Raw genomic sequence first — 17092 nt, forward strand, 5'->3', positions numbered from 1 at the left:
GGTGCACCCTGACAGCACTGTGGTCAATATATCCAGCTACATCTGTTCAGTCATCTCTCACCAACATGACTAGGAGGAGGAATGACCAACAGAAGAAAAATACAGAGATGGACGTTCTGCAACAGAGCTAATGGCTATCAACACAGACAATATGTCAGAAAGAGAATTCAAGCTAACAATTATCCAGGCAATAGCTAGGTTGGAGAAAGCCATGGATGACCAAATGCAATTGATTAGAGCTACGCTGAAAGCAACCAGACAGGATGTTCACGATGTTAGGGCAGAGCTAAAAGCTACCAGGGATGAGGTTCACAATGCTCTCAATGAGTTCCAATCTAATCAAAATTCTCTCAAAGCTAGGGTAACTGAGACACAAGATTGAATTAGTGATCTGGAGGACAAAGAGATAGAAAGGATCAGGAGGAAGCCTGGAACAAACAGCTTAGAAACCACAATAACAGAATCAGGGAAATCAATGATGCCATGAAACGTTCCAACGTCAGAATTATTGGAATCCCTGAAGGGGAGGAGAAAGAAAGAAGTCTAGAAGATACAGTGGAACAAGTTCAAGTTCTTCCAATCTCGCGAATGGAACCAGTGTTCATGTACTAGAGGCTGAACGGTCTCCACCCAAGATTATGCATTCCCAAAAAAATCACGACACCTGATAGTCAAATTGGGGAATCATAATTGTAGGTATAATCTCTTGAAAGCCACTAGGACAAAGAAGCTCCTTATGTACAGAGGAAAGCCCATCAGAATACCGTCAGACCTGTCCACAGAGACCTGGCAAACCAGAAAGGCTGGCAAGATATATTCAGGGCACTAAATGAGAAGAACATGCAGCCAAGAATACTTGATCCAGCAAGACTGATATGCAAAATGGATGGAGTTTCCAAGACCAGGAAGGCTTAAAAGACTATGCAACCACCAAGCCGACACTGCAGGAAATATTAAGGGGGGTTCTATAAAAGAGGAAAAATCCTAAGAATAGCATTGAACAGAAATATAGAGACAATATACAGAAAGAAAGGCTTCAAAGGTAACACGATGTCAATAAAACCATATATATCAATAATCACTCGCAATGTGAATGGCCTAAATGCGCCCATAAAATGGCCCAGGGTTGCAGATTGGATAAAACGACAGGACCCACCCATATGTTGTCTACAAGAGACCCATTTTGAACCTAAAGATACACCCAGACTGAAAGTGAAGGGATGGAGAAGCATCTTTCATGCCAATGGGCCTCAAAAGAAGGACAGGGTAGCAATTCTCACATCAGATAAATTAGATTTTAAACTAAAGACTGTAGTCAGAGACACAGAAGGACACTACGTAATTATTAAAGGGACTATCCACCGAGATGATCTAACAATTGTAAATATCTATGCCCCCAATATGGGAGGAGCCAATTACATAAGAAAACTGTTAATCAAGATAAAGAGTCATATTGATATGAATACACTAGTAGTAGGATATCTTAACACACATCTCTCAGAAACAGACAGGTCATTGAAGCAGAAAATCAATAAAGAAACAAGAGCATTGAATGACACATTGGACCAGATGGACCTCATAGATATATACAGAACATTCCACCCTAAAACAACAGAATACTCATTCTTCTCAAGTGCACATGGAACCTTCTCAAGAATAGACCACATACTGGGTGACAAATCAGGACTCAATCGATACCAAAAGACTGAGATTATTCCCTGCATATTCTCAGATCACAATGCTTTGAAACTGGAGCTCAATCACAAGGAAAAGTTCCGAAGGAACTCAAACACCTGGAAGCTAAAGACCACCTTGCTTAAGAATGCTTGGATCAACTAGGATATCAAAGAAGAACTGAAACAATTCATGGAAACCAATGAGAATGAAGACACTTCGGTCCAAAACCTATGGGATACAGCAAAGGCAGTCCTAAGGGGGAAATACATAGCCATCCAAGCTTCCCCCCCAAAAAATTGAAAAACCCAGAATACACCAGCTGTCTCTACACCTTAAAGAACTGGAGAATCAACAACAAATCAAACCAACTCCACACATAAGAAGGGAAATAATCAAGATTGGAGCTGAGATCAATGAGGTAGAAACCAGAGATACAGTAGAACGTATCAATGAAACTAGAAGCTGGTTTTTTGAAAGAATCAATAAGATTGATAAACCATTGGACACACTAATCCAAAAGAAAACAGAGAAAGCCCATATTCATAAAATTATGAGTGAAAAGGGAGAGATCACAACTAACACCAAGGAAGGAGAAACAATCATCAGAAGTTATTATCAACAGTTATATGCCAATAAGCTAAGCAACCTAGATGAAATGGATGCATTTCTGGAAAACTATAAACTCCCCAAATTGAACCAGGAAGAAATGGACAACCTGAATAGACCAATATTTAGTAACGAGATTGGAGCAGTGATTAAAAACCTCCCAAAAACAAGAGCCCAGGACCTGACGGATTCCCTGGGAATTCTAAAATCTTTCAAAGAAGAAATAATATCTAGTCTCCTGAAGCTGTTTCAAAAAACTGAGGCAGAAGGAAAACTTCCAGACCCTTTATATGAAGCCAGCATTACCAAGATCCCCAAACCAGGCAAAGACCCTACCAAAAAGGAGAATTTCAGACAAATATCACTGACGAATATGGATGCTAAGATTCTCAACAAGTACCTACCAAACAGGATCCAACAGCACATTAAAAAGATTGGGAGAAGGGGGTGGGATTATGGACATTGGGGAGGGTATGTGCTTTGGTGAGTGCTGTGAAGTGTGTAAACCTGGTGATTCGCAGACCTGTACCCCTGGGGATAAAAATATATGTTTATAAAAAATAAAAAATTAAATTAAAAAAAATTATCCACCATGACCAGGTGGGATTCATCCCTGGGCTACAAGGATGGTTCAACATTCGCAAATCAATCAATGTGATAGAACAAATTAATATGAGAAGAGAGAAGAGCCACATGGTCCTTTCCATTGATGCAGAAAAAGCATTTGACAAAATCCAGCATCCGTTCCTGATTAAAACACTTCAAAGTATAGAGATAGAGGGAACATTCCTGAACTTGATAAAATCTATCTATGAAAGACCCACAGCAAATATCATCCTCAATGGGAAAAAGCTTGCAGCCTTCCCGTTGAGATCAGGTAAAAGACAAGGATGCCCACTTTCACCACTCTTGTTCAACATAGTATTAGAAGTCCTAGCAACAGCAATTAGAAAACAAAGAGAAATAAAAGGTATCCAAATTGGCAATGAAGAAGTCAAACTCTCTCTCTTCACAGATGACATAATCCTTTATATGGAAAACCCAAAAGACTCCACCCCCAAACTACTAGAACTCATACAGCAATTCAGCAACATGGCAGGATACAAAGTCAATGTACAGAAATCAGTGGCTTTCTTATACACTAACAATGAAAAGACAGAAAGGGAAATTAGAGAATCGATTCCATTTACTATAGCACCAAGAACCATAAGATACCTGGGAATAAACCTTACCAAAGAGGTAAAGGATCTGTACTCGAGGAACTACAACACTCATGAAAGAAATTGAAAAAGAAACAAAAAGATGGAAGACTATTCCATGCTCTTGGATCGGAAGAATAAACATCTTTAAGATGTCTATACTGCCTAGTGCAATCTATACTTTTAATGCCATTCTGATCAAAATTCCACCGGTATTCCTCAAAGAGATGGAGCAAATAATCCTAAAATTTGTATGGAATCGGAAGAGACCCCAAATCGCTAAGGTAACATTGAAAAACAAAAATAAAACTGGGGGTATCATGTTCCCTCATTTCAAACTTTATTACAAAGCTGTGAAAACCAAGACAGCATGGTACTGGCACAAAAACAGACACATAGACCAGTGGAACAGAGTAGAGAGCCCAGATAGGGACCCTCAACTCTATGGTCAAATAATCTTCGACAAAACAGGAAAAAATATACAGTGGAAAAAGGACAGTCTCTTCAATAAATGGTGCTGGGAAAATTGGACAGCTATATGTAGAAGAATGAAACTCGACCATTCTCTTACACCATACAAGAAGATAAACTCAAAATGGATAAAAGACCTCAATGTGAGACAAGAATCCATCAGAATCCTAGAGGAGAACATAGGCAGTAATCTCTTCGATATCAGCCACAGCAACTTCTTTCAAGATATGTCTCCAAAGGCAAAGGAAACAAAAGCGAAGATGAACTTTTGGGACTTCATCAAAGTCAAAAGCTTCTGCACAGCAAGGAAACAGTCAAGAAAACAAAGAAGCAACCAAAGGAATGGGAGAAGATATTTGCAAATGACAGTAGAGTCAAAAGGTTGATATTCAGGATCTATAATGAACTCCTCAAACTCAACACACACAAAACAGAAAATCATATCAAAAATTAGGCAGAAGATATGGACAGACACTTCTCCAATGAAGACATACAAATGGCTAACAGATACATCAAAAAATTTTCATTATCACTAGCCCTCAGGGAGATTCAAATTAAAATCACATTGAGATATCACCTTACACCAGTTAGAATGGCCAAAATTAGCAAGACAGGAAACAACATGTGTTGGAGAGGATGTGGAGAAAGGGGAACTCTCTTACACTGTTGGTGGGAATGCAATTTGGTGCAGCCTCTTTGGAGAACAGTGAGGAGATTCCTCAAGATATTAAAAATAGAGCTTCCCTATGACCCTGCAGTTGCACTCCTGGGTATTCACCCCAAAGATACAGATGTAGTGAAAAGAAGGGCCATCTGTACCCCAGTGTATATAGCAGCAATGGCCACGGTCACCAAACTGTGGAAAGAACTAAGATGCCCTTCAATGGACAAATGGATAAGGAAGATGTGGTCCATATACACTATGGAGTATTATGCCTCCATCAGAAAGGATGAATACGCAACTTTGTAGCAACATGGACGGGACTGGAAGAGATTATGCTGAGTGAAATAAGTCAAGTAGAGAGAGTCAATTATCATATGGTTTCACTTATTTGTGGAGCACAACAAATAGCATGGAGGACATGGGGAGTTAGAGAGGAGAAGGGAGTTGGGGGAAATTGGAAGGGGAGGTGAACTATCGACTCTGAAAAACAATCTGAGGGGTTTGAAGTGGCGGGGGTGTGGGAAGTTGCGGTACCAAGTGGTGGGTATTATAGAGGGCACGGATTACATGGAGCACTAGGTGATGTGAAAAAATAATGAACACTGTTATGCTGAAAATAAATAAGAAATAAATTTTTTAAAAAAAAGGAAGGAAAAAATAATTAATTAATTAAAAATTAAAGACAAAACAAAACAAAAAGGAAATATTTCCAAACAACTGGTGGACAGCCACTGTCAAAAGCCTCCAGTGCCTCTCATGCTCCAGCCATTTGGGTCGCACTCTGTCCCAAGCAAGTGAGAAATTAACAATGACACAAAGAGTAAGAAGAAACGGGGGCTTCAAGCTTCCTGCTTCAGAGGCTCCGTGTCTGTTCTGATTGCCCTAAACAACGATGAAATAGCAATATTAAGTTGATCTACTAATGTTAAATATTGTTTAATAGTATTACCATTAAAGATAAACAAAAGTCAAAATGAAGGGGAAAGCTCAATGAATAAGGAAAATTTAAAGGAACAAATCTAATCCCCAAAAAGCCCTGGGGTGCTCTTCCAAAGTCTGGCTGTGCTTGTGTTTTAATCTTCACTGAAGCCCCATCCAGCCAAATTAGAGAGATAAACCCATCTATGATCTAGTTCTTTTGACTCTGGACACTGTGAAATAAGCAAAAACTCAATGGCATGATCCTGCCAGTTAGAATTTAAGTCTTCTGCATTTTCTGAATTATTTAGTGTTCTATTCTGACCATTGGAGGAAGAGAAAGGTCACGAATAAAGGTGAATAGTGCTTCCTCCCTGCTGAGCTCACAGTTGACAGTATGAACACTGGAGGAATGCCCTCCAACTTAAAGATGCACTCTGGAGAGAAGACACCACCCAGAAAGAGATGGGGTTTTGTTTGTTTGTTTGTTTGGTCTATCCAACTAACTGCCTTGGAAAAATGGAATCATGCTCATAATTTTCGAAAGAAATTTTGAGTAAATGCCCCACAAACTTGTCAGGCACAGCCTCCATCTCCCCACCAGCACATCTGCCAGCATTACTAGTCATTGGAAATGCTGAATGTATCTGCCAGCTTTCTGACACTTTTTAATTAAGTTTCTACACATGTTAAAATCTCTACAGACATGTGTCCTGTTAACCTGAAGAATGACTTTGGCCAGAGCATGCTCTCACAGCAGAATGAGGCTGGGCTGAAACACAGGCTCTCCTCTGCGTGCTCAGCAGCAGGAACCTGGGTTGCAGCTCCAGTGTGTTTACTGCATTTCTGATGGGTACAGGCAGGCAAACCTATCTCTACCCCCATATTGACCTGATAGTATTTCCATAAAATTCTCTTGAGTCTTCTTATTCAGCCCCCAGGAAAACAGCAAAGCTGAGAACATTGTAATGTCACCAACATGAAATTCCACCCACCAGCCAGACATGTTTGGGCCCTCCAGACTAAGGTGAAAATCTGTGTGACTCCCCATGTTCTCCTCTGATACAGCCACTGTAGACACCACCCACCAACCTGCTGAGTCACAGAACAGATTTGGCAGTTTTAGAAAGCTGCATGCCAATTTATGCAATAACTGTATCTTTGGTATCTCAGCATTTGGTGTCTGTCCATGTTGACTCACATAAACCAAGATCTTTCCTTTGGTCTGCTCCATAGTGAGCTATCAAGTGAATGGATATGCCCTAGATTCATGAGGGTAGGCCTCTCAGTAGAGGGAAGGATGGACATGATCCTGGAGTTTAAGGCATGCAACAGAGAATGTCATGTTTGTCTGTTTTATTTCTTAAAAATAAAACAAACAGGGGCACCTGGGTGGCTCAGTGGGTTAAAGCCTCTGCTTTCAGCTCAGGTCATGATCCCAGGGTTCTGGGTTGAGGCATCTGCCTTCAACTCAGGTCCCAGGGTCCTGAGATTGAGACCTGCATCGGGCTCTGTGCTCAGTGGGGAGCCTGCTTCCCTTCCTCTCTCTCTGCCTGCCTCTCTGCCTACTTGTGATCTTTGTCTGTCAAATAAATAAATAAAAATCTTTTAAAAACATAAAAAAATAAAACAAACAAGAAAACTCAAAGCGAAGAGAATACAATGTTTGAATTTCTTCATTTTGGGTGGTGAGCATACAGATATTTATTATACTATCCTCCATGATTCTGTAATAAAATTAACTGTTAAAATAAAAACATCAGAAGTGTCATATTTTTAGAAAATGGAGGGGCCTACATTACTAACAATAGGTACCTTCTCATTCACTCCCAGAGAGGATCTGGGTCCTAAAACCTAGAAGCTTCCCCAGGAGGCTTCATGAATATGCAGAGCCCCAAGGGCAGATTAGGGTTTGCTGTGGCTGCACTGTGTAGCATCATGGGTTCACACATGTTGGGTCTTCTGGAGACTACCTCATCTGGAGAATGGAAGGAACACACAAGCTGGTCCAGTGTTTCAGAAGCCCAGAGCCCAGCTGCTTTAGTCTTCTTGAGAAATGCCACTGTTGTTGGCCCTCTGTGGGGCCACAGCATCATAGCCAGTCATGACAGTGCCTGCTGAGCCGATACCAGGACATTCAACAACATGTGTACAACTTCTCTAACACAGAACTTCATGACTAAATAACAGGCACAAAATGAGCTCAGAATTACTGAACCTGGACCATGGAAGAATAGTAGCTAGTAGAGAGTTAATCGGGTGACAATCTCAGGGAATGAATGAGTAACATTGAGTGCCAGCTCAGCCTAAGGTCCTGTGAGAGAGAGAAGCACTGTCCTACTCCTCACTGCAGATTCTCCACTCTACTCGCTTGGGCCAATGTGCTACAAGACGATGAATATCATGGAAGCCCCCTGGCATAGGCTGTTGTGCAGGAGTATGGTTGGGCCCTCGACATCACAAGAACAGAGAAAATTCCCCTGTCCAGAATCCAGTCATGTCTTCATGCATTCACACATGTTTAGCACACCTGGGGCCTCAGTTGTTCATGACATTATCCCAGGTTCCTGTATGCAAGCTCCCATTCCTGCCTTTACATTGTCCATCAGGGATTAACAGTTCTACCATACACCTATCAGCAGTGTCAGGAGACAGCAGAAACTGGGCTAGTCATCCTTGTATAAGGTCTCTAATATGTATCCCAATTTCAGCTGCAGTCAGGACCACACAGAAAACTCAAAATCCTGCCCAAGCCAAGCACCAGAAGCCACACAAGCCAATTAGAACACATTCTGTTTTCACAGGAAATAAATAATGAATGTCTTGTCTTCAACCAGCCTATCTTTGGTATCTTACAATTTTCTTTAAAAAAGAAAAAAATAAACATTGTTTTTTCCATGAGGTGTGGCAGCTCCCAGTTGGGCTAACCCTGAAACAACTAATTACTGATGTACTACCCACTGTAGCTGCAGGCCCATGGATTCCAGCCTACAGTGTGGACTCAGCACTCCTGGCCCTGCTGGCCCCAACACTTGCCACAAATTTCCTCTATAGCTATGAGTGCAGCAAAGGGACTAGGTTCATTCTCTGCTTCCTCTGGTGAGCCTAGATCATGTCCAGGCTGAAAGTCGGGTCATTATCACATGAAGGAATGGTGCAACTCACCATTGTTGCCGTGAATGGGATGTTGTCAATCAAGGATGATGCAATGGCTGAAACCCATACTACCAGGATGATGGCAGTTGTGAGACGCTGATCCTCTGGGACCATCTGGAAGGGAGCAGATAGTACCAGTGCTACATATCACAGAGGCATTGATAAATCATATACATTGAGGAGGTGATGGTAAGACACGTGGAACTCACAGGGCTATTGGTCCGTCCTTTCACACAAGAGAAGACCAAGGCAGACCCAGGTGTACAAACAAGACCAGCCTGGGCTTTCCTGGCTAATACCATGAGCCTCAGCAAGGTCTACAAGAAACTGAGGAGAATGACTCCTAGCCACACCTAAGCCAATGCCCCTGGGGAGGGGAGAAGGGTCACCCCATTCTTTGTGGCAGCACACACTAATTACACAAAACTTACCTCCTGGCAGAGCCCTGTGTCTGTGCATTCATTTATCAACACTGTTGTCCCTTTTGCTCTCCTTCTTAGACAGTTTTAACTGAAGGCTAATAACAAAATTGCATGCATCTATAATTATATATTCTTTGGAACAATCTCCCCTCATTTCTAGGCTACACAGGAAAAAAATGTTCCCTGCTATAATTTTTACATAATCTGTGACATATTCTTAACCAGATTTTTTTTTTTACAAATCAAAGTAACAGTGGATGAAACACATTCTATTGCAGTATTTAATGTACCTTTATTAGCAAAGCAGTCTGTTCTCCAACATATTCTAATAAGTGGAGATGTGCCAGTGCCTAGAAGAAATGGATATATGAGAATCAGTTTAAAACCCCAATATTATGTGCAAATTTTTTTTTCAAAAAATCTTTAAAATGAAAACAAGTGAACATAAGGCAAGTTCAGGCTCTCATGTCTTATGAAGGATCAAACATAAGTACACAGTCTATAAATAATTTTCTATCAGGTAAACACACTGAAGATTCACTGAAAAGAAAGCACAATACCACAGGCAGGAATTTCTCATCGATTTGTGTTACTGTCCACATTAAATTTAAATTCAAATGGAATGCTTTTTAATCTCTTTAAGATTGGTGTATAGGGGCACTGTTCAACTGTACATAAAGAAATGTCATTCTATGTAGGTCATTCAAGTAAGTTGCATTTCAAATTTATTTTTGAAGTTCAACATCATAGTTAGAGTTTTAGAAGAATCAAAGAAAATGCATGGTTTTTGTAACTGTCAAAGAAAAAAATAAAAGATCTATTTAACTGAAGCATGTAACTATTTTCTCAAGACTAGACAAATTGAGAAAATTGTGTCCAAGGAAAGGTAGGAAAGAAAATTAGATGAAGGTGGTGAGTTCAAGAACTGTTTTGCTCAGGCTGCCACCTTGGTTCCAACCAAGGAAGGGATGCTCTGCTGCTCATGATGAATCCTGGACAGTAAGCACCAATAGAGAACCAAACATGGGCATGACATAGCTTCCTTGCACCTCTCAAGTATGATCTTTACACTGTGATGTCACCATTGAATGACTATAAATATTGAAAACTTTAGCTAGACCATGTTTAAATACATGTTTACAACTCCTCTACTCACATGTAGAGCTATTTGTTAACCCTCATTTAAAAGCTGTGGAAGGGGCACCTGGGTGGTTCAGTGGGTTAAGCCTCTGCCTTTGGCTCAGGTCATGGTCTCAGGGTCCTGGGATCGAGCCCTGCATTGGGCTTTCTGCTCAGCAGGGAGCCTGCTTCCCCCTCTCTCTCTACCTGCCTCTCTGCCTACTTGTGATCTCTCTCTCTCTCTGTCAAATAAATAAATAAAATCTTTTAGAAAAAGTGAATAAAAGCTGTGGAAACAAAATGTTGGTTTTTTAAAATCACAATTCTCAATCAAATATGCTATTATATCAAGAAAACCACAAAGATAAATCTATTTATATAAAACTGTTCATAAATCAAGTCAGCAGTGTTGACCTTAGGAAATAAATCATTCTTTATTGCAGCAGTTATCCTATACATTGTGGGATGTTTAACATCCCTGGCTTCCAGTCCCCAGTGTGAAAATGAAAAATGTCTCCAGACTGTGTCAACAGTGCCACAAAATAAGCCCTGACCACTTGATAAGAAACACTCATAATAATTCATAATAATCCATAAATAAATAAAAATTTTAATTTGCAAAACACAATCACATTGGTCATTTTATTTCATTCTATACTATTGATTGAAAGAAAAGCCAGAGGTCTAAAACAGATTAAAATTTCCTGCTACCCAAAAAATGAATAATCAAGTCAAGAAATAGGCAGAAGACATGAAGAGACTCTTCTCCAAATAAGACATACAAATGGCTAACAGACACTGAAAAAATGCTCAACATCATTAGCCATCAGGGAAATTCAAATCAAAACCACAATGAGATACCACCTTATACAAGTTAGAATGGCAAAAATTGACAAGGTAAGAAAGAACAGATGTTGGAGAGGATGTGAAACCCTTTTTCATTGTTGGTGGGAATGCAAACTAGTATAGCCACTTTGGAAAGCAGTATTGAGGTTCCTCAAAAAGTTAAAAATAGAGCTACTCTATGACCCAGCAATTGCAATATTAGGTATTTACTCCAAAGATACAGATGAACTGAAAATAAGGGGCACATACACCCCAATGCTCATAGCAGCAATATTCCCAATAGCCAAACTGTGGAAGGAGACAAGACGCCCATTAACAGATGAATGGATAAAGATGTGGTCTATATATACAACGGAATATTACTCTGTCATCAGAAAGGATGAATACCCACCATTTCCATCGACATGGAAGGAACTGGAAGGGATAATGACAAGTGAAATAAACCAAGCAGAGAAAGACAATTATCATATGGTTTCACTCATATGTGGAACATAAGGAGTAGCACTGAGGACATTAGGGGAAGGAAGGGAAAGCTGAAGGGAGGGAAATCAGAGGGGAATATGAACCATGAGAGACTCTGGACTCTGGGGAAAAAATCCGAGGGTTTCAGAGGTGTAGAAGGTGTAGATTAGGGTAGCATGGTGATGGGTTTTAAGGAGGCACGTGTTGCAATGAGCACTGCTATACACAAATAAATCATAGTACACTACATCAAAAACTAATGATGTTTGGTGACTAACATAACATAATTTTTAAAAAATCCTTCCTGCTAGAAATCAAATAGAGATGATTATATATGTGTGTATACATACACATACATATACACGTACATACACATACACAGGATTATGTCCACACCTTGATGTGTGCCTATAAACAACCTCCTATTTATATATTTATTGTCATATAATTAACCAACATACCAATATTCATGGTATGCAGTATAAAAGAACATAAAGGAAATTTTTTAAAATACTTGAACATTACATCTAATAACTCAGATCAAAGTAACTGATTTTTTTATTGTGTTCTGTTAGTCACCATAAAATACATCATTAGCTTTTTTTATGTAGTATTCCAAGATTCATTGTTTACATATAACATGCAGTGTTCCATGCAATACATGCCTTCCTTAATACCCACCACTAGGCTCATCCATTGTGCCACACTTCTCCCCCCTAAAGTCCTCCATTTGTTTTTCAGAGTCCACATTCTCTCATGGTTCATCTTCCCCTCCGATTCCTCCCCGGCTTTCAATTCTCCTTTCCACTTCTTTGGAGAAGTGTCTGCTTATATCTTCTACCCATTATTTCACATGATTATCTGTTTTTTGGGTGTTGAATTTGAGGAGTTCTTTCAAGATCTTGGATATCAGCCCTTTGTCTGTAGTGTCGTTTGTGAATATCCTCTCCCATTCCATGAGTTGCCTCTTTGTTTTGTTAAGTGTTTCCTTTTGCTTTACAGAGGCTTCTTATCTTGATGAAGTCCCAAAAGTTCATTTTGCTTTTGTTTCCTTTGCCTTTGGATACATGTCTTGAAAGAAGTTGCTGTGGCCAATGTTGAAGACATTACTGCTTATGTTCTCTTCTAAGATTTTGATAGATTCCTGCCTCACATTGAGGTCTTTCATCCATTTCGAGTTTACCTTTGTGCATGGTGTAAGAGAATGGGTCAAGTTTCATTCCAATTTTTCAAGCACCATTTATTGAAGACATTGTCTTTTTTCCACTGTGTATTTTTTCCTGCTTTGTCAAAGATTATTTGACCATAGAGTTGCGGGTCCATATCTGGGCTCTCTGTTCCATTGGTCTGTGTGTCTGTTTTTTGCTAGCACCATGCAGTCTTGGTGATCACAGCTTTGTAGTAAAGCTTGAAATCAGGCAACATGATGGCCCCAGCTGTGTGTTTTTCTTTTTCAGCATTTCCTTAGCAACTCAGGGACTTTTCTGGTTCCACACAAATTTTAGGACTGTTTGTACCAGCACTTTGAAGAATGCCAGTGGAATTTTTGCTGGAATGGCATTGAAAGTATAGCTTGCTCTTGGGGGAGAAGTCAAGATGGCAGAGAAGTAACAGGCTGAGATGACATCGGGTAACAGGAGATCAGCTAGGTAGCTTATCAAGCCATTCTGAACACCTACAAATCCAACAGGAGATCAAAGAGAAGAAGAGAAGCAATTCTAGAAACAGAAAATTGATCACTTTCTGAAAGGTAGGACAGGCAGAAAAGTGAATCCAAAGCAACGGGAAGATAGACCACAGAGGGAGGGTCTGGCTCCTGACAACTAGCAAAGCAATGGAGCACAAAATCAGAACTTTTAAAAGTCAGATCCACTGAGGGACATTGCTCCAGAGGCTAAGCTGGCGTGAAGCCCATGCAGGGACCTCACTTCCTGTGGGGTCAAGAAGGATCAGGGTGTCTGAGTGTCACAGAGTTCACAGGTATTAGAGTGGGGAAGCCGGCTACAGAGACAGAGCTGAGGAGTGAGCTCTCTTCTTGGGATTACCTTCAATTGTGATCCATGGCAAGGGCCACTGTTCTGTAAGTAGGGACCCCACAAGATCCAAGATACCCCTCTGGAAGAGCACAGGGATCTGCAGATTTTGGGGACTCCAGGCGGGGCTGTGTGCCAGAGACAGAGACAATTGGTCACAGACTGGATGGGTTCAGAGTGCAGCTGGAGGCCCGGGAGATGGGAGTGATTGAGTGTTTTTCTCTGAGGGTGCACTGAGGACTGGGGCCCTGAGCTCTTGCCTTCTCTGAGTTGGAGATTGGGAGGCCGCCATTTTCATTCCCATCCTCCAGAACTCTACAGAAAGCAGTCAGGGAACAAAAGTTCCCAAAAGTGAAGCCTATCGGATTACATAACCTGGCCCCTGGTAAGGGCGGGGCAATTCCGTCTCGGACAAAGACACTTGAGAATCAAGTGTCTCGGAACCCTCCCCCAGAAGATTCTAAGAAATTCATCCAAGACCAAGTTCACTTACCGAGGAGAACAGTGGAATTCCAGAGGAGGAGAAAGCAAGGCATGGAATTCATGGCTTTCTCCCAATGATTCTTTAGTCTTGCAAAATTAATTAATTTTTTTAATTTTATTTTTTCTTATGCTAAATTTTTTTAACTTTTACTCTTTCCTCTTTTAATGTTTTTTAACTAGTTTATCTTAAAAATACCTTTCAAAAAATTTGTCTTGAACCTTCATTATTATAGTCATATTTTATCCTTCATTGTATCCAACTTTATTTTTTGAATACACATTAGTGTTTTTTCCTCTAAAGAAATCTGGGATACAACTTCTTCTAATAGATCAAAATATACCGTAAATCTAGCACAGGCCTTTGTTCTAGTCTCCAGCCTGAACAAATTCTCTCCACTTTCTTTTTCTTTAGTCTCCCAACCAACTTATCAACTCCATTTTTAGAAATTAAAAAAAAAAAATTCTTTTGCATCTATTTTTGTTTTTTTTTAATTTTTTATTTCTTTTCAGCGTAACAGTATTCATTGTTTTTGCACCACACCATTGCTCCATGCAATCTGTGCCCTCTCCAATAACCAACAATTGGTTCCTTTTTTTTTTTTTCAGCATAACAGTATTCATTATTTTTTCATATCACCCAGTGCTCCATGCAATACGTGCCCTCTATAATACCCACCACCAGGTACCCCGACCTCCCACCCCCTGCCCCTTCAAAACCCTCAGATTGTTTTTCAGAGTCCATAGTCTCTCATGGTTCACCTCCCCTTCAAATTTCCCACAACTCCCTTCTCCTCTCTAACTCCCCATGTCCTCCATGCTATTTGTTATGCTCTACAAATAAGTGAAACCATATGATAATTGACTCTCTCTGCTTGACTGATTTCACTCAGTATAATCTCTTCATGTCCCATCCATGTTGCTACAAAAGTTGGGTATTCGTCCACACATAATACTCCATAGTGTATATGGACTACATCTTCCTTATACATTCGTCCATTGAAGGGCATCTTGGCTCTTTCCACAGTTTGGCGACCGTGGCCATTGCTGCTATAAACATTAAGGTACAGAGGGCCCTTCTTTTCACTACATCTGTATCTTTGGGGTAAATACCCAGTAGTGCAATGGCAGGGTCATAGGGAAGCACCAAGATCCAAAATATACCTGGGAATAAACCTAACCAAAGAGGTAAAGGATCTGTACTCGAGGAACTACAGAACACTCATGAAAGAAATTGAAGAGACACAAAAAAGATGGAAGACCATTCCATGCTCTTGGATCGGAAGAATAAACATTGTTAAAATGTCTATACTACCTAGAGCAATCTACACTTTTAATGCTATTATGATCAAAATTCCACCGGTATTCTTCAAAGAGATGAAGCAAATAATCCTAAAATTTGTATGGAATCAGAAGAGACCCCAAATCACTAAGGAAATGTTGAAAAACAAAAATAAAACTGGGGGCATCACGTTACCTGATTTCAAGCTTTACTACAAAGCTGTGATCACCAAGACAGCATGGTACTGGCATAAAAACAGACACATAGACCAGTGGAACTGAGTAGAGAGCCCCTCAACTCTATGGTCAAATAATCTTCAACAAAACAGGAAAAAATATACAATGGAAAAAAGACAGTCTCTTCAATAAATGGTGCTGGGAAAACTGGGCAGCTATGTGTAGAAGAATGAAACTCGACCATTCTCTTACACCATACACGAAGATAAACTCAAAATGGATAAAAGACCTCAACGTGAGATAGGAATCCATCAGAATCCTAGAGGAGAACATAGGCAGTAATCTCTTCGATATCAGCCACAGCAACTTCTTTCAAGATATGTCTCCAAAGGCAAAGGAAACAAAAGCGAAAGTAAACTTTTGGGACTTCATCAAAATCAAAAGCTTCTGCACAGCAAAGGAAACAGTCAAGAAAACAAAGAGGCAACCCACAGAATGGGAGAAGATATTTGCAAATGACAGTACAGACAAAAAGTTGATATCCAGGTTCTATAATGAACTCCTCAAACTCAACACACACAAAACAGAAAATCATATCAAAAAATGGGCAGAAGATATGGACAGACACTTCTCTAATAAAGACATACAAATGGCTATCAGACACAAGATAGCCATCACTAGCCATCAGAGATATTCAAATTAAAACCACATTGAGATATCACCTTACACCAGTTAGAATGGCCAAAATTAGCAAGACAGGAAACAACATGTGTTGGAGAAGATGTGGAGAAAGGGGAACCCTCTTACACTGTTGGTGGGAATGCAAGTTGGTGCAGTCTCTTTGGAGAACAGTGTGGAGATTCCTCAAGAAATTAAAAATAGAACTTTTTCATCATTATAGTCATATTCCATCCCTTCATTGTGTGTACCCTTATATATGTTTTTCCTTCTTTAAAATTTTGGGAGGTAGTTTCTTCTAAAAGATCAAAATACTCCCCAAAATAAGTTGGTGACCCTGTTCTATTCACCAGCCTAATATATATATTTCTTCTGTTTTATATTTTTTCCCTTTTTTTTTTTTAATTTTCTTTCTTTTTTCTCTTTCCTGAACTTCTTTTTGCCCCCTTTCTTCTTCCCACAATTTGAAGTCTCTTCTGATTTGGTTAAAGCACATTTTCCTAGGGCCTTTGCCACCTTTTTAGAATTTTACTCGCACCTTCATATATTCTTATCTGGATAAAATGACAAGATGGAAAACTCAGCACAAAAATAAGAACAAGAGGGCGCCTGGGTGGCTCAGTGGGTTAAGCCACTGCCTTCAGCTCAGGTCATGATCTCAGGGTCCTGGGATCGAGTCCCGCATCGGGCTCTCTGCTCAGCAGGGAGCCTGTTTCCTCCTCTCTCTCTCTCTCTGCCTGCCCCTCTGCCTACTTATGATCTCTCTGTCAAATAAATAAATAAAATCTTTAAAAAAAAATAAGAACAAGAGGCAGTATCAAATGTTAAGGACCTAATCAATATGGAAATTGGTAATATGTCAGATGTAGAGTTCATAATGATGACTCTCAAGGTTCTAGCCAG

General features: G+C 40.1%; 1 protein-coding gene across 4 annotated transcripts in view; it reads right to left on the bottom strand.

Annotated features, from left to right (window-relative positions):
- The window catches only part of OCA2 (OCA2 melanosomal transmembrane protein), a 455591-nt gene that overhangs the window by 225234 nt on the left and 213265 nt on the right, over positions 1 to 17092 (bottom strand). For all 4 annotated transcript variants that reach the window (XM_059180248.1, XM_059180246.1, XM_059180245.1 and 1 more), the window contains 2 exons: positions 9404 to 9463; positions 8701 to 8805 (listed from right to left, as the gene is read on the bottom strand). In XM_059180248.1, coding sequence (XP_059036231.1) covers positions 8701 to 8805; positions 9404 to 9463 — 165 coding nt within the window. The remainder of the gene's footprint in view (positions 1 to 8700; positions 8806 to 9403; positions 9464 to 17092) is intronic.

The sequence above is a fragment of the Mustela lutreola genome, chromosome 7 (assembly GCF_030435805.1).
Source record: "Mustela lutreola isolate mMusLut2 chromosome 7, mMusLut2.pri, whole genome shotgun sequence".
NCBI lineage: Eukaryota > Metazoa > Chordata > Mammalia > Carnivora > Mustelidae > Mustela > Mustela lutreola.